Source organism: Hylobates moloch, unplaced genomic scaffold, assembly GCF_009828535.3.
Source record: "Hylobates moloch isolate HMO894 unplaced genomic scaffold, HMol_V3 SCAFFOLD_4, whole genome shotgun sequence".
NCBI classification, from domain to species: Eukaryota; Metazoa; Chordata; class Mammalia; order Primates; family Hylobatidae; genus Hylobates; species Hylobates moloch.
Window position 1 is genome coordinate 100757828 of NW_026652279.1, and position 19320 is coordinate 100777147.

General features: G+C 36.2%; 1 protein-coding gene across 3 annotated transcripts in view; it reads right to left on the reverse strand.

Annotated features, from left to right (window-relative positions):
* Positions 1-19320, reverse strand: part of XPO4 (exportin 4) — a 121980-nt gene that overhangs the window by 28647 nt on the left and 74013 nt on the right. For all 3 annotated transcript variants that reach the window (XM_058437797.1, XM_058437796.1, XM_032150709.2), the window contains exons 7-9: positions 15447-15559; positions 10510-10667; positions 10083-10257 (exon numbers count right to left, since the gene is read on the reverse strand). In XM_058437797.1, the coding sequence (XP_058293780.1) occupies positions 10083-10257; positions 10510-10667; positions 15447-15559 (446 nt within the window). The remainder of the gene's footprint in view (positions 1-10082; positions 10258-10509; positions 10668-15446; positions 15560-19320) is intronic.

Here is a 19320-nt window from a genome sequence, read left to right on the forward strand (position 1 = left end):
CCAGAAGCATTCATTTAGAAGATGTTGATTAAGAATAAGGAGGAGCCGGGCATGATGGCTCACGCCTGTAATCCCAATACTTTGGGAGGCTGAGGTGGGTGGATCACCTGACGTCAGGAGTTCAAGACCAGCCTGGCCAACATGATAAAACCCCATCTCTACTAAAAATACAAAAATTAGCTGGGCATGGTGGCAGGAGCCTGTAAGCCCAGCTACTTGGGAGGCTGAGGTAGGAGAATCGCTTGAACCTGGGAGGCAGAGGAGAGACCCACACTTATATAAAAACTACAGTATGGCAGATCATTGAGGATGAAGGACTATTCAATAAATATTGCAGAAAAACCTGTTATCCACATGGAGAAAAAAAAATTTGCATCCCTACTTGACTAAATTCTAAGATGTTAAAGTCAGGAAAGGCAAATTTTAAAGAATTTAGAAGAAAACACAGGAAGGGTAGGTGTCTTTACATTGGAACCAAAATTACAAATAATTAAAAAAAAAAACAACTTTCAACTACATTAAGATGAGGAACACTGTTCATCAAAAAATATGATGAAGTCAAAATGCAATGTGATATCCAGGACGAGGTCCTGGCACAGGAAGAGGACACTGGTGGAAAAATTGGTGAAATCCAATAAAGCCTTTAGTTTAGTTACTAATAATATGCCAACGTTAATTTCTTAGTTCTGACAAATGTACCATGGCTACAAAAGATGATACTATTAAGAGAAAACTGGGTACAAGGCACGTGGAAACTCTCTGTACTGTCTTTGCAAATTTTCTGTAAATCTAAAATTATTCCATATTTTAAATACAGAATTATTCCATATTTTAAATACAGAAAAAAAGTGAAAAAGGAGCCATAAAAAAATAGATCTGTGTATTAGTTCATTATCTCACTGCTGTAAAGAATTACTTGAGACTGGGTAATTTATGAAGAAAAGAGGTTTAAGTGACTCACAGTTCCGCAGGCTTAACAGGAAGGATGACTGGGAGGCCTCAGGAAACTTACAATCATGGTGGAAGGTGAAGGGGAAGCAAGCATGTCTTAGCATGGCAGAGCAGCAGAGAGAGAGCGAGGAGAGAACTGCCACACACTCTCATGAGAACAGCATGCGGGAAACCACCACCCGCATAATCCAATCACCCCCCACCAGGTCCCCGCCCCTGACATGTGGGTATTACAAGATTACAATTCGACATGTGATTTGGGTGGGGACACAGAGCCAAACCATATCAATCTGAAACCCATATAACCAACAAGAAACTAGTTCTAGAACATATATAGACTTTCTACAAATCACTAAGGAAAAGACAAACACCCCATTAGGAAAATGGGCAATGGACACAAACCAGCATTTCAAAAGAGGAATCATAGAACTACATATTTAAATATATGAAAAGACGCTCAATGTTACTGGTACTTGGGAAAGCAAATTAAGATCATATTTTATGCTTGCTAGTTTGGCAGTAAGTGTTGGTGAGAACATGGATCACTGAGAACTCACACACAGGTAATACATTGGTCCGATCACTTTAGCAAAAATTTGACACTACTATCTTCTAAAAGTGAACATTTACATACTCTGATTAAAAAATTCCACTCCTAGGTTTATACTTTAGGAGAGCTCTCAGTCAGGCATGGTGGCTCATGCCTGTAATCCCAGCACTTTGGAAGGCTGAAATGGGTGAATCACCTGAAATCAGGAGTTCAAGAGTAGCCTGGCCAACACGGCAAAACTCTGTCTCTACTAAAAACACAAAAATTGGCCAGGCGTGGTGGAACATGCCTGTAGTTCCACCTACTCAGGAGACTGAGGCAGGAGAATCGCTTAAATCCGGGAGGCAGAAGTTGCTGTGAGCCAATATTACGCCACTGCACTTCAGCTTGGGTGACACAGCAAGACCCTGTCTCAAAAAAAAAAAAAAAAAAAATCTATCGAACGCTAAGAGCCAGGCACTGGAATATGGAGATGAATAAGATACTTTCTTTCCATAGAAACATCTGTGGCCTGTTTATATACTTAACAAAGCATGTGCTTTACAGCCATCATTTGTTAAGTCTTAACAGTTTATCTTGCCAAAATAAACAGACTGGTAACACATCACAAGAGGAATTTAGGAATAGCATCCTCTGACTCACCCAGTCTCCAAAAAAAAAAAAAGCAGGATATTTTCTAAGACCTATCTTGGTTGTTTTTTAGGTACATATCTAACACACGTTATCGTGGTTTAATTATTCATATACATAAAAGTATAACTAAAAAGTAAAAGTCTTATATGCCTATTATTAAAAAAAGCTTTCAATAATCCCTCCTATTAACACTCTGATATTAAAACAGAAGATCAGAGGTAGACTGCAAGAGCCTCAACTCACTGGATGGCAATTTACAGTAAGACTATGGACTTCTAAACAGCCTTCTGGTTTCTTTTGGAGATAATATAACTCATCGAGCAAAGTGTGAGAAATATGGTTGATGACAATTGGCAACTAAATCTTTCAGTCTAATCACAGAAAACTGAAACCTAACCTAGCGCTTTTTCATAATACCCTGGCCCAGCTCCATGGCCACTCTGGCCAAAACCCAGCAGCCAAGGCAGCAGCACGTGCACAGAGATGATTAAGGAGACCAAGCTAGACACTATGTGCTCATGCCCTTGGTATTGTCAGGCCTGCTGCCAGAGAGGCTTTGGAGAGGGGCTTAGAGCTTATGAGACTACTTGACCCCACTTTACTCCATCTGGAAATGCAGGGTGGAGAAGGTAATCAAATTATGATAGCAGCACTTATCTCTCAATGCCCATAATTACCTTGGAAGTATATAGAGCAATAAATTTGCAACCCTTTAGTCACAGAAAAAAATCTTTTATGTTTTGGTAATTATGTTGAATACATAATTCCAAAATAGTGGTTACTTTTATTTACGAAAATGCTGTCAAATGAAGCTTTGAAAAGAAAACTTTCAGTATGTGAAATCTGTCCCCTTTTTGACATCAAATTGAATTTCAGAAATTAAAATCTAACATCACTACATGATTCCAACTACACATTCTAGAAAAGGCAAAACTATGGAGACAGGCGAAAGATCAGTGGTTGCCAGAAGTTGCGGGGGCAGGGAAGGATAAATAGGCAGAACAAAGAGGATTTTCAGAATGGTGAAACTACTCTGTATGATACCTTAATGGTGGACATCATACACCTGTCCAAACCCATAGAATGTACAATGCCAAGAGTGAACCCTATGTACACTATGGACTCTGGACGGCGATGATGTGTCAATGTCGTTTCATCAGCTGTAACAATGTACCACTCTCGTGTGGGATGTTGATGGGTGGGGGTGGGGAGGCTGCATGTTTGAGGGGGTTTGTATTTTCACCCAACTTTTGCTGTGGACTCAGAACTGCTCTAAAATATAAAAAGTCTTTATCTATATTTATATTTATCTATATACATCAATATCAGGTATTGTAAAAATATGAGCTAAATCTCATGCTAAGGTAGTTATAGTTTGTTTTCCTGTGAACAGCAACTAATCATCATGACAACTCCAAATCCTTTCAATGAAATTGGAAAGCTCTTTCTGTTGATCATCAAGATTATCTTCATATGTAAACATAAATAACATGTGTTAGATATGTGATTCATAGACAAAAAATGCAGTGAGATGGATATGGGCAATTCATTTTCATAGAAACTCTTATGTCTACAGAATATCCTTCAAAAAGTTCCTTTTATATTATTCTTTACAACAGTTTGGAAGTGAAAACAGCTTCAACTATCAGAGATTGTAGAAGCTGCAAAAAGTGCCCAAAACACTGGCTGGGAAGTTCACCAGCAGCATCTGCTTATAGACTCACTTGGCAGAAATAAGTAATGCAACAAACACTTGCATGCAATAACAGGAGAAGGAAAAAACCACAGGTTAAAAAACAACAGAAAAAGGCTACATCAATATACTAGACTATTTCTTAATCTGCATGGTTGATACATAATTGTTCATTTCATTATTCTTTATATTTTTATAACATAAAACTAGTACTTTGTATGAATGAAACATTTCATAACTTTAAAATTTACAGGCATCGGCACAACCCCCACGTCCAATGACAAATCACAAATAATATTTGTGCTGCACAGTGTAAAACATTAAGAAGGACATATGAACGATTAATGACTGAAAGAGCTATACTATTAGTTTATGCTGTTATTCATCTGCTATTGGTATGTAGATTCTTTCCTAGCAAAGTATCATTTAAGGCAAATATGGAACAATATAGTGACAGAAATGTCACAAATAAAACTTCATGAACTCTCCAATAAAAAATGTAGGAATTTAGAAGTCTTTGAATGTCAAATGAAAAATAAATTAAATCCTTGTCTAGTTATTTTTATTTTTATTTTTTCTAGCTAGTTCTTAAAATACAGAATTAATTTAACTTCAGAGTACCTATGCAGCTGACAGTATTCCTGGTTTCTGGAATCCCCCAAGAGAAATGGATTTAGTAGACAAGTATTGCAGCTGTTAGAAAAATCCTACAGACAGATCACTTAAAACAACAACAAAAAACAAACAAAGAAACAAAAACCACTGCCCCCAAAAAAACACCAAGAGTCCAAGCTATAATTTTCAGAAAAAGATTTTAAATGCTGCACTACTGGATCAACATACTTTCTTCCTTTTGAAAATGCACAGGAGTTTCCAAATTCTCAATGTAAAAGAATGCATACATGTTAAGACGCTGTTCCTGGCACACGATAAGTGCTCAATACAGACTTAACAAAGCTGAATAGTGGCTGACATCTCGGGGACTCACTCGGCTTACATGGGGTAAAAGGGCAATCCCTTTTTTGATTTTTTTTTTTTTTAATTTTCCACATAGTATGAAAATGCTTTAGAAATCCCTTTTTTTCTACCTCACTCTAGTATTCATTTTTGAACCCCAGGTCCATTGGATCTAGTTATGTTTCTAATACTAGCATAACAAACAATATAAGGGATACGATATGGAACAATAGTTAGTAAGCTTTATTCTAAATCCACTGCACTAAAGGTGCAAGAATTCTGTGAAACTTAACACTGGTTCTGTACTAGGATTGGTAAAGCAGATTTAAACAATCAGAGCTCACTCATACAAGTCATGAAATATTGCATGGTTATCATCCAATTAGAATTAAAACATTAAAATAATTCTTAAAACACTTCTTTTAATAAGAATCTGTATTTAAGGTAAAATAGTAACTAGTTTTCTTCCAACTATCCTGGTAGAGTTAAAATTATTGTTATTATTTCTAAAAAGTATACTTTTAATGTGCAAGCTTTAAAAAATACTCAGGGATTTAATTCTATCTTTTAAGCAGAGGAAATGAATGTGCTTGATGGGTGAGGGGCGCTGGACAGCCAGCTTGCTCTCTCTAGTATCACCAATTTATTCTTTTATAGCTACAAGAACCGTTTGGTGGGGAGATTGGCAAGGATCTTCAAACAATCCATCCTTTTATGGGTGAAGGTGCAAGGTAGACTACACAGTTACACTGTACTGACACAACCATCCCAGAGCATAAGTATTGTTTTCCCTCTTATCACTGAGATATCCCAAAATTTATGCTCCCCACTTCTCAATCTGTAATTTGGCTTCAATTTATGGCTTCCTTTTTGTCACATAACCTCACTACAAAGTAATTACCCAACAAGCCAGAGAAATTAGATTCTGAATCAAGAATGCTGACCTCTAAATACACTCACTCACTCGACAAATTGCAAATTTATTTTATTGCATTACATTCCATAATCAACTTCCTAAAAACTTTATCAAGTACCTTTTTCATTACTACCTTGTCCTGCTGGTCTTGAGATTAGGCTACAAATATACTAAAACTAGATGTAAGGTTCTTCCTTTATAAATTGTTATTTACCACCATTGCCCTTATACACAACACATACATCAAAATGTATATACAAAATACCTCAATGCTATGAAGGCTGCTCTATTCATGTAGCAACATACTGCACAGCTTCGCCTACTTGGCTGAACTCAAAATGGTTAATTATAAAAGAAACCAAGAAACAAACTAGAGCATACAGTTCAAGTCATATTCTCCTTGAATTTCACTGAACCAATTCAAATGCATGTACTATTACAAATCTTTTATAAAACAGTTGTTGTATTAATATGAACAATTATTGACAGAATTTTAATCTTTTTTTGAGACAAAGCCTTGCTATGTTACCCAGGCTGGAGTGCAGTGGCACGATCTCAGCTCACTGCAACCTCTGCCTCCCGGGTTCAAGTAATTCTCCTGCCTCAGCCTCCTCAGTAGCTGGGATTACAGGCATGTGCCACCACGCCTGGCTAATTTTTGTATTTTTAGTAGAGACGGAGCTTCGCTATGTTGGCCAGGCTGGTCTCCTCACCCGACCTCAGGTGATCTGCCTGCCTCAGCTTCCCAAGGTACAGCCGTGAGCCACCAAGCCCAGCAGGATTTTAACCTTTAAGGCAATACTTTTTCAACTCCACATTCATTCTTACCTCTTCAGTTCAGCAATAGATAATAATTTGATTTCTGGGTATAATGAAAAAATTCTTATCTCCAAGAAGCCTCAAATAATATCAAGAAACTTCTGCAGCCACAGAGAAACTTGGCTGAATACTGGAATTGCTCTTTGTGAACACAGACTCTCAGTTAACTGCAAGTCAGGGTACTCAAATATGTCTCTTCACTCACATGCTAAAGCCACCAAGCAAGGTGGCTGTCTGACATGGGTTTCAAAACACACATTGGTATCAACAATGTTTCTTCCTGTGAAGATGCTCTTTTTCTCTTGCTACACAACGTTACCACCATCAAAGACACGAATTGCTATTAAAAAACATGATAATCTGTATATATTCCTAAACAAACACAGCTCTGAAAAAAGTATTCTCACAGTAAAACAAAGTCTTACATGTGGAACCTGTTTTCCTACTGGAAAAAGAAGCTTTCAATATTTCACAAAATTAAAATTATAAAAATCATTTTAAAAACAATTTTTAAAAATTAGAATTGTAATTAGTTTGCACCAAACAAAACTCAACAGTTGTTCTTATGTGGTAAGAGTGCACGCAAGTTTTCAATAAAAGCTATTATTTTAAAGGCTTATTTTTAAAATTATTCTACATGTTATTGCCTGTAATAAATTATTGTACACTATACAGGTCCCCCTCCCCCCCTTTTTTTGGTTGAGATGGAGTTTCGTTCTTGTCGCCCAGGCTGGAGTGCAGTGGCGTGATCTTGGCTCACTGCAACCTCTGTCTCTCGGGTTCAAGCGATTCTCCTGCTTCAGCCTCCCGAGTAGCTGGGATTACAGGCGCCCGCGCCACCATGCCCGGCTAATTTTTTATATTTTTAGTAGAGAAGGGGTTTTGCCATGTTTGGCAGGCTGGTCTTGAACTCCTGACCTCAGGCAGTCCGCCTGCCTCAGCCTCCCAAAGTGCTGGGATTACAGGCGTGAGCCACCGAGCCCGGCCTATACAGGTACTTTCCATGCAGTTAATCCATGTCATAAAGCAGTGGAAGGAATTCATACCCTGACTTTACCAATAAGCTAACATGCTCAAAAAAAAAGTGAAGCAGCTTGCCTGAACTCTTGCTCTTCATGACTGCCTGGCCTGTAACTGTGCGGTCTCCCTCAAAAGCTCATCATCTTTTCATCCCATGCTAACTCCCAAACTCATTTCTTTAATATGCCTCAATTTTTCAAATTTTACTTAAAAGATCATGTCTTGGCCAGGCGCGGTGGCTCATGCCTGTAATCCTAGCACTTTGGGAGGCTGAGGTGGGTGGACCGCGAGGTCAGGAGTTTGAGACCAGCCTGGCCAACATGGTGAAACCCCGTCTCTACTAAAAATACAAAAATTAGCCGGGCGTGATGGCGCATGCCTGCAATCCCAGCTACTTGGGAGGCTGATGCAGCAGAATCGCTTGAATCTGTGAGGCGGAGGTTGCAGCGAGCCAAGACCATGCCATTGCAGTCCAGCCTGGGCGACAGAGCGAGACTCTATTTCAAAAAAAAAAAAAAAAGATCATGTCTTTATATACTTTTCCATCTCAGAACAACTACGTATTATGTACTATTACTACAATTACTGGGTGCCCAAGAAAACAAAAGATGAAATGGTTTCTGTCCCAGAGGTCCAATTTGGTTTGGCTGGATTTGTTCCTATATTTCTGGTATTAGCTGTATACTCCTCTGGTCCTCTACTCCCAGCATACACAAGATACAATGGAAACCGCTTGAGGTTGAGGTGACATTTAGGAGGTTTACTCTTAAGAAAGTCACCATGCATGGGCCACCCCATTAGCCCTCAACTTCACCACACATCCCCAACCTGGTTTCTACGACTAATGCAAAACTTTAAACAGATCTTTTCCCTCTGTCCTTTTCAATAGGTGACCAATTATTTTAAAAAATAATTTTTAAATATCATAAACAGTTCAATTAAAAATTAATTAAAACAGTAAAATAAATGAAACTAAATAATACTTTTTTTGAATGAAACCTGTTAGGTTCATCTTCACTAGAGCACGCCTGCTGTGAAATAAGCACAATACACATCTACTTTCTGCAAATGCACATAGGCTTTCTATATTCCAACACTCCTATGTCAAATCTTGAAGGAAAAATTGTCAAGATGTCAGTATCCTCAAAATAAGTAAATTCTGCACTCAAAATTTGCAAACCAAGGACGCCATATATCTTCCAGCAATTCTTTAAAACGTTTAGGAACACGCTTAACTCACAAACAGAACTAAAAGGAGCTTAGTTTCTAAATATAGGATCAACATGCTCTTTAATCCACCTGGTTTAGAAGAGAAAATAAACCAAGGGGGACAGGGAAAGTGCAAGGAATTCACGTTAAATAAAACCTGACTAGTTCAGAATCTGTGATCATTTGAAAGAGGTTTAAGTAAAGCGTAAATACTTAAAATGTTAAATGCTTAAAATTACCCTGGATTTTTATGTTTAGAACATAAATTATCCCTCTGAAACATTCAACTGTACATATCAGGCCTTTAAACTTCTATTTTTCTGTTACTACATTTTCTCTACCATATGAACACTTGTCTGACCTGGTTCCTTTCCTTACCAAATCGCAAAAGTGCCTGATTACATAAACATAATCATTCCGAGTTCTCTATTCTCTGAACACCTCTGAAGGGATACAAAAAAACTCACATACACGTTGGCAGAATCTAACCAAAACAACTTACAATTTAACATGAAATTCTAACAAAATATCTACATTCTTTTTACGCTTACAGCCTTTCAGAAAGATTCACATTTTGATTCATAAAAAGAAAAATTAGTTTCAACAATTTAATCACTATTTTGTGGAATGAAATCAATTTTTTTCCATGATTAATATAGCTATTCACAGTGACTGTTACAAAAGCAGCTGTGTCGTCAAGGGGTTTTAGTAGACGTCTAAATTTGAATATAAAATATGGAAAACACACATTTGGAAATTTGTACCAAAAAACATCTTCAGTATTGTTATCGGTCTTAATTTCAATGTAAATTAATTCTACCAGGATACACTATTAAAGCATTACCATCCAAAACATTAGAGAGCACAGTCTAATCAAAATAAGCAAGGTTTCAATGACTTGAACCAAATTATGTTTACATAATTGCCAAATAAGTCCAAAGTAAAAAATTCTCAAAAAAAAAAAAAATTACACCACACCACAGCAGCACCCTGTAAACAATGTTTTTGCTGTTAAAAGGAGCTTTTGACATAATTTTTATGTGAAAAATTGTGTTGAACAAACCACAGCTCATTTCATTCCATCTCTTATATTTGGGTACTAAATTATCTCAAAATTAAATGCTTAAGACCAGTAAATATCACCAACAAAAGCTATTTTAATCCACAAATTTTTAAAGGTCATGTTTCCCAAATAATTTGCACATCTAAACAAAACGGTCACTTTAATAGCCAGCACTCACTTAAAATAATTACTTGTCATGAGAAATGTTCCAAAGGCACCGCAAATTTCCTTGTGAAAAACTGACACAATTTACTTTAGAATAGTCACTCACCACTTCTTCCAATGCAGCACTTCGCCCAAAAGAACAAGTGAGGTGTGTGAGGCAGTTAACAAAGGAGGAGAAAAGTTCACTTGGAATGGCAGTTAAAACATTTCGTGGGAACACGGTTATCAGGTTGCTGATAATGCTAGAGATCCCCACAGCTTCAGAATCTTCTATTTCAATTCTAAAACCAAGGAATGAGTATTATTAAGTGGCAGTAAAAGAAAAATTATTAATATAGTAAATCATTTCCAAACAAGCAAGTATCGTTACTGATTCATTTTAAAAGGTATGTCTCTGTTTATTAATTTCAAATTACCCATATGACTTTACTGCAAAATATAAGGGGGAAAAATAACTAGTTTCTTTTTTTCTTCTACTGTTAAACACAAAACGTAGAGCTCCTTTTTCAGCTGCAAAGGGCAAGTATACCTACCCATTGATAGTATTCAGTAATCCCTCAATGAAGTGTGCTAGATAATCAACTTGTGATCCTTCATCAGGGAAGATGGGTCCATGAAGAGAAGCTAACTGGGCAAGGCACTGCAGAGAATCTTGTGCCATATCTGAATCTTCTCTGATTTTTCGATGTACCTGTTAGAAAGAATTACTAATCCATAAATATAAATTCTTCCTTTGTAAGGGTCACGTGTCTACCATGCCGAATGAGGTAAGAGAAAAATTCACTGTAGCTTGTTATTTCTAGAAAATTAATTCCTGAATTAAACTAAATTGAAAATTGTCCCTCAGTCCACTTTACATTACAGGTCATTATTTTAAACATATCAATTGATTTTTAAATGAGGGCTACCTACATTTTGAAAATTGATCTGTCTCCAGCATGTTATGACAAAGAGAGAAACAGATGCCAGCCAGTCAGACATACTGCTTCTTCTAAAAACAGCAACAACGACAGTCATCTGTATTATGCTAACTATGCCTAGCTACAGCTTCTTGCTAAAGTTAGCAGACAAGTTCAATCAAGAGTATATAGATGCTGCTTTAGTGGAAGTAAACAGTTGCGCACTTAGAAAAGCAATATACCATTGAATCCCTAGACATTCATGCATTCATTCAACCAAAATGTAGTAAGCACATTCTTTTATTAATTCTCAGTTTGCTTACAATTTGTTTAAATCTCAGTTTAACCTACATCACTGCTATTAATAAATGCTAAAAGATTTTGAATACAAAATGTAAATTATACTTAAATCCATGTAAAGCTCACCTATTTTTTTATTTCAGTGATACAATACGGACATGAAACACCTGGTATAGTGTTTTGTATGAAGGAAATGCTCTTGAAATACTGCTCCCTAGTTTTATAGTATTAATATTCTCAGATGTTAAAGGTTTCATTTCTGTAATCTGACATAATAGAGCCAAGGAAAATTTAGTGAAGAAATATGATCATTATTAATCTTAATCCATCCAACACTTACTGTTGATGTACCATTTTGTACTTGCCAAAGTACTTAACTACTCTAGCCCTTTTCTTTCCCACACAAAGTTCTCTATTTAGTAAATGTTGTGTAACATCAAACTCATAGTTTTAGCTTATATTCACTTTGACTAGGCAAATTGTTTCTAAATTACTTCAGGTCAGAGCATTTAAGTACTCACTGGTATGCTGGGCCACAATGAACACTTAAATAAATCCTTGTTCACTGAGTCCCTTAATCCTTACTCCCTGAACTTCTCAAGGTTCTAGTAATGAAATTTAAAATACTAAATAATCTCTAAACATTACAAAGTTAGTTGATTTACTGACATGCTTAAAATATGCTATACTCTTTGGACTAGAACAAACCACAGCCCATAAGCCAAATTTGGCCCCCGCCTGTTTTTGTATGGCTGTGAGCTAAGAACGGTTGTGGTTTTTTTTCCATTTTTGTATGGTTGGGGGGAAACCAATAAAAATAATAATATTTTGTAACCTGTGGAAATTACACAGAATTCTTTTTTTTTTTTCCACCTTAAACAGAGTTTCACTCTTGTTGCCCAGGCTGGAGTGCAATGGTGCAATCTCAGCTCACAGCAACCTCCACCTCCTGGGTTCAAGCGTTTCTCCTGCCTCAGTCCCCTGAGTAGCTGGGATTACAGGCATGTGCCACGACGCCTGGCTAATTTTTGTATTTTTAGTAGAGACGGGGTTTCGCCATGTTGGCCAGGCTGGTCTCAAACTCCTGACCTCAGGTGATCCGCCCGCCTTGGCCTCCCAAAGTGCTGGGATTACAGGCATGAGCCACCACGCTCGGCCAACATTCACATTTTAATGACCATCAGTAAGTTTTACTGGAACACCGCCATGCTTATTTATGTATCATCTATGGCTGCTTCTATACTACAATGGCAGTGTTGAATATGAACATATGACCTGCAAAGCCTAAAGTGTTTACTCTCTGGCCCTATACAAAAAATGTCTGCAAATCCTTGGTCTAGAATACAAATATTTTTCAAACTATATTCTAATGTATTTTAAGTTTTATATAGTAAATTCCAAGTACAATAGACAAATTCATATATGCACACTGTCTAGTTCATAAACTTCTGAACACAACTCACTCTTATAAGTTCTTTATCTGAAATCTGTAATTAAATTTTTGTCACGATGCCTTAGAATCTAATCAGCATTTAAGCATGATATCCAGGGATATATTCTGTCAACAGATACAATGTAATATGGGACAATAAGAATCCATCTCACAATCTTGAATGTTCATTATGGTCTCAAAGCGAGCAATCAAAAGAAAAAATACCCTCAATGAAATAGCTAATGAAATAACTAAAAATAAAGTTAAAATAAATAACTGTCTTTCGAGACGGTATGTGCTGTTCAAGCTTAATTTATGTTATCTGAAATATAAACCACATAAAACTAATAATAAATGCTTAATTTTTATACAATATAAATTCTTGCCTTTCTTCCAATGTCATCATTACAAAAGAGTTCCTCCATATCTGAACATGTATTTCAATATAAACTGTATTATAAAACAGAAAGCTGAATCACCACCTGAATATGGGAAAGGGACAGAGGGATAAGGGAAAGCAAAGCCCAGCAGGACGCCTAGTGAGGTGAATGGCAAGGATATGCATCAAGAAAAGGAAGACAAGGAAGGAGAAGCAAGTAAGGAAGATGACGAATTCTACTGGAACATGTTAAATCTGAGATGTCTGTGGGCCATCCAAATTAAAACATCCAGTAAGCACTTGGATTATAAGGCTCTGAAACTCTGGAGCAGGCTGTGCTGAATATAGATGTAGGAGTCATCTGGGAACTGGTGCCTGAAGTCCTACGTGTTGAAGAGAGAGCCACAGGAAAGTGTACAGAGTCAGCAAAGTTGAGAATTAAGATAGGAATGCCAATATTTACGTGACGAGCAAAGAAGGAAGAGACCATAAGCGAGATCAAGAAGACTCTGGTCAAAAAGGTAGGAAGAAAACACAATGAAAGTGGGTTTTTTTTCCAAGACCTTATAGAAGGAAAAAAAATCAAGAAGTTTGTAAACTTCTATAGGGCAGAACGCAACCCAAAGTATTCCAACATATTTAAAGTCTTATGATTAACATATTTAAAGTCTTGCTCTTATGCAACAGTATATTGATGCTTATCCAAATCTAGCACAAGTGATATCCAGTGGAAAAGTGCTTTAAAGTAGGCAATAAACTCATATAACTGAAACTAAATTTAACCAAAGTTAAATAAAAACATTAGCCATTGTCATTTTTAAAACAAGTAACTAACTTGTTCATAAACTGCTTAAGTGAAAATAGCTACAAACACAAAAATTGTTCAAATAAAGCAAAAAAGGGTTAACTTTCAAATTCAAAAGTTATTTGCATGTGGTTGTTCACAGCTGACAGGAGCAGCTGTCTGGTTTGTCTAGACAGCTGTTCAGATCTGGTAGAGTTGTTTCCAGTACTGCCAGCAAGTTTTTCACCTTTTCAAAAACTGCTGGAGTGGAATCTACTTTCAGTCAAGTGCATAATACAAAGACTTGGACTTGGATTCGTATCAAAACAATTCCTGTCAGATGAGGCAGGCAACGGAATTTTAAAATTTAGTTACAATTATCTCTTTGATCTTGATAGTGGTTTTAGCCATCATTTCTCTGATTTTAAAAAGAAACCACAAGGTGATTTAATGCTCAGTCTGAATATTTCTATAGAAAGTATCTTTTATATATACCCATGGATAGATAACCTTGTTCTAGACATTTTAAAATACATACCACATAACTACTTTATTTTAAATGGTTCAATCAGAAAAAGGCAGTTGAAGGGCTCATCTATATTTTTAAAACAAATGAAAAGAAACTAAAATCAACAATTGGGATTAAGCAAAATAGCTTTTTTACTTTTAATTGATTTTTACTTGGGCTTTTGTCCATGTCATTATATCTAACTAACTTGTATATTCCCCCTATAACTGCAAATTAGCATCCAACACATAAACACACACATACGAATTGTTTTTCCAGCTTTTGACTGTTTTATTGGGGATACACATTGGCCAATGTGGGAACATACTGCTTACATCTTGATATTTAGCCAATAATAAAGAGGACTGTCTAAAGTTATACATGAGATAAACTGCTATTCCATAATACCAACTTAACCAATGACTCATAAATATAATAAGTATAAAACCTACACTCTAGAATAGCAGTTCTCAAACTGTGGCCCAGGGATCCCTGAAGCTTTTTAAAAGCCTGTCAGGTTGCCTGTGAGGAAAAAACTATTTGCATAATAATATTAAGGCAATATCTGCGTTTCCCATTCTCACTGTCACACAGGTAAAAAGTGGAATTTCCCCGAGGCCACATGATGTGTGATACTGCAACTAACTGAAGGCAGAAGCAGGTAAGATAATCTGGCTGTCTTCTATTAAGTCTGATATTATAGATTTACAAAAATGCAAAAACAATGCTATTCTTCTCATTAAACTTGCTTTCTTTTCAAAAATATAGTTAATTAAAATGTTACTTATGTTAATATGTAATCGTTTCTTATTGTTACTTTTTAGCACATTATTTTGTAAAGTTTTGTTTGAATTTTTAACAGGATAAATATAACCTATATAAAGAAAAGCTCTTTGGAGTTCTCAATAAATTTTTAAGAGTATAGAGAAGTCCTGAAATTACAAGTTTGAGAACTTCTGCTCCAGGATATTAAGCCCTTCATAACTATGTGACATTTTTATAAATTAGCAAGAACCTTTTAAAATAATTTCTGTTTAAGCAGCCATATTGATAAGAAGACAAGACTTGAGGGGAGAAAAGCAATCTGTTCTGATTTACTTAAGAAACACGCCAAGGCATTTCCTCTTTTCTATGGCTCTTGCTACCAGAGATGAAGACTAAAACTTACTGTGAAGAAAAGCTCCATAACTCTGCTGTCCAGAAGAGTCTCCCGCCAGGACTCTGTTGGCTTCAACAGCACATTTTGCGAGGATTCAAACATAGCTATATAATGTCTGCCCAGTTATTTGGTGTCAAGGTCAACAACAATAACATTCTTACTTTGTCTAAAGTATAAGTATATCCTAAATATAACAGGAGCCATCTAGAAAGAATTTGTAATGGTAACAGTTTAAGCCTCTTCACATATGCTACATAATTCATGCATGAAGCTAAGGAATAAAAGGCATTAAGTGCCTGGGGAAAAAAAGAATGTTACAGGAATGTAAGGTAATGCTTTCATTGTAATTATGTGTCATGCTGTAGGCATACAGAAACTTTGAGAACCAGAGAATTTAATGGTGGCAACAGAAGGAAAAACACTTACTGCAAAGCATATGCCAAAATTCATGTAAAAAGAACCAATTTCTGCAAGTTTATCCCATCATTTCCCCCAATATCTTGCAACAATTAACACCACATATACAAAATGTGAGTTTCATATAGTCTACTTGGAAAAATAGCATTTTTCCAGAAGAAATATATTCACTGGGAAAACAAAAGAACAAAAAGAGTAAACACACATAATATTAAAGAAAAAAAACTCCCACAGGTCACAGTATCTAAATATCAAGACAAAGAAATAATCTATTGACAAAAAACTTTATAGATGCTTATTTAAAATTCCCACAGACTAAAAAGCAATTTATATGGTGTTCAGGCATTCAATTTCAAACATGCTTCAAACAGAATACTGTTTTACCATAAATAAAGTAACCATCATATATTTGTAGGTTTTTATGAATACGGTTCATTGATACTGCCACAGTAACTGAGGCTTTTAAGAAATGAGAAAATTTGGCCGGTCACGGTGGCTCACACCTGTAATCTCCACACTTTGGGAGGCCGAGGCAGGCGGATCACCTGAGGTCAGGAGTTCGAGACCAGCCTGGACAACATGGTGAAACCCGTCTCTACTAAAAATACAAAAATTAGCTGGGCATGGTGGCAGGCACCTGTAATTCCAGCTATTTGGGAGGCTGAGGCAGGAGTCGCTTGAACCTGGGAGGCAGAGGCTGCAGAGAGACAAGATCACACCATTGCACTCCAGCCTTGGTGGTAGGGAGAGGCTCTGTCTCAAAACAAACAAACAAACAAAAAACAGTGGTTATGCCCCTTCCATTGGTAATCAAATGCCCAGCTAAAATACTTTGACTATGCAACATTCACATCACTCAATGAGAAATCTTATGATAATCACCCAGCGCTATCGTCTGAAAAAAGTAGATAGAAATTCAAATACTATATTTTGAGTAAAGTCTAAATCGTTATTTTTACAGAAAAATTATTCACAGGGAAAATTAAAGGCTATAATAATGCTCTGGAAACTTTTTTTTTTTTAAAGATTATTGCTTAACCCCCTTTAAAATAGCTAATACTATTCTGTCTCTGAAGAGCAAGGAGGGGCACTATGAGTTGTTTCAAGGAGAAAAGTCACTGCTTGTTTCTGAAAAGTCACCCCCAAAATCTGCAACTCTATTCGACTGATTTACAAAAGTGAAACTCAAGTCTGGTTCATTTAAACTTCCCTTCTCTCTTCCTTTATCTGCCCCCTTGTGGAGGTACAGGGAAAGAGGTGAAGGTCAAAAAAGCCAAAAGAAAGAAGCCCGATTTTAAAAAGAGGGGGAAAAAATCAGCCCGTGAACCCTAAGAGCTATCAATATAGAGTGAGTTCATTTTCTTAAGAGGCACAGATCGTGGTCTAAGGTCAATGCTGTGTTCCTCACCCAATACTACAATATACTGATTTATCTGACACTTAGGATTTGCTTCAAAATATTCTGGGGATGGCAGAAAGAGCACAGATGAAACAAGACTGGCTGTTTAAAGCTGGGTATTCTCTCTACTATTGTGTATCTTTGAAATTTTCCACAATAACGGATGGCAAAGGCTATAGTACGTGAAATAAATCTTCTGAGTAAGGCAATCAATTTTTGTGTTTTGTGTGTGTGTGTGTACTTTTTGTTTGTTTGTTTTAATGAGACAGGGTCTCACTACGTTGCCCAGGGAAGTCTTGAACTCCTGAGCTCAAGTGATCCTCCTGGCTCAGCTTCCCAAAGTGCAAGGATTACAGGCATGAGCCAGCACACCTGGCCAATTCTTCATACTTCATAAAAATTTAAATATCTTTCACTTACTGTTTTCTAGTTTTCTCTTTATTTTCAATATGCCAAATCTAACAAACGAAATATACGCATGTTAACATTTTCAACTAGGAAAATAACGATTTTGTAATATTTCGTATGCTTATAAAAGGAGTCATGAATTTATTTTTAAATTATATAGGATATGAGACAGATAAATGGGTTCATATAACCATAATAAAATGGTTGGCCCCAAAGCTGACCATTTACCATTTTAGTAGCTAGCAGATGTGTGATCCCTCAGAGGAAGAAGGCAAATACTTCAGGTGCTGTAACTGCAAGAGAATGAAAGCCTAAACCTCCCTGCAAGAGCTGCAGACAGTTCAAGTACAGAGGAAGAATACAGGTGGCAGAAGCAAAGGGAATCATATTTATAAATTTTGCTACTTCTGGATATATGAAAAACTATATTCCAAGGAAATGAGGAGAGTCTCTCACATTCTAATTATGCCTTCCAGGTATGATACAGCAAGGGGGGCAACAGTGTGTTTTGGTAAGAGGGAGATGATAACCTAAAGATTCAATAAATCTTACAAAAGTATCAGTAAGAAAATACAGGAAGAAATCTTACAAAAGGAAACTATTAAACCTAAACCAAAATTCTCATATAATTCTCTCCTCTATCTTTTTATAAATTATAAAAAGCATATACTCTATTAATAGTTCTGGATATCAATTATTTACATTAAGGGAAAATGGATATGAGTTTTATTTTAAAAGGGCTTTTCCCAGATATAAAATGGAATTCATTGCAATGGCTCATGTAACATCAGATTCAAAATAACCCTGAAATCTGATTTTTTAAAATCTTGGTTTAGCCTCTCCTAATCATGGTCTGTTTTTCAGCACACTGTCCCTGGTGCCCAATTCTATGGCCAATTTTCTTCAGATGTTGGAAACCAGAATATATTTAAGATTATAATTCCTTACATGTGGCCAAGAGCATGGGAGATTTATGAGTTAGTATGTAATATCTATCAGAAAATACCTTTCCCCATAATTATTACAAAACTCCATGTTACTTTTGTTTTCCAACTCCGAACCTGGAAAGGATTTTTATCTCCGGCATGATATTTGCCTTCTAACAAAAATGCACACTTGTAATGCTCCATGCAAAGAGGCTACACTTACCTTCCACTGAAAAATTAATCTACAACACTGCAGACTTCACTACCTTCTATCAGCCAGCCTGGCAATACCACTAATAATACCACTATTATATACCATAATAAAAATGCACATGTACTATATTATACTTTTCATAGGACACAATTACAATCCTGTAACTACAAATCATATCCCACTCTACTAAAAAAAATTATTCCCAAAAGCATTTAAATAAAAAACATAAAACAAAAAGAACAGTATAATAAATGTTTATATGGAATGGCATTATAATGTTTATACAGAACAAACGTTTAAAGACAATGCTATTCTGACAAGAAATATGTTTTAGTTATCAGACTGTACCGTGAAACTGCTGAAGTTGCTGCCCCTGAATAAGAGACTATGCCGGCTTTTATATGGAAGGAAGGCTTACTATGCATTGTATAATGTTTAATATTACCTAAAATATTGTTATTATTCATGTACATGCATTACTTTTCAATTTGAAAAACAAAACCAGTGAAGAGCATATCA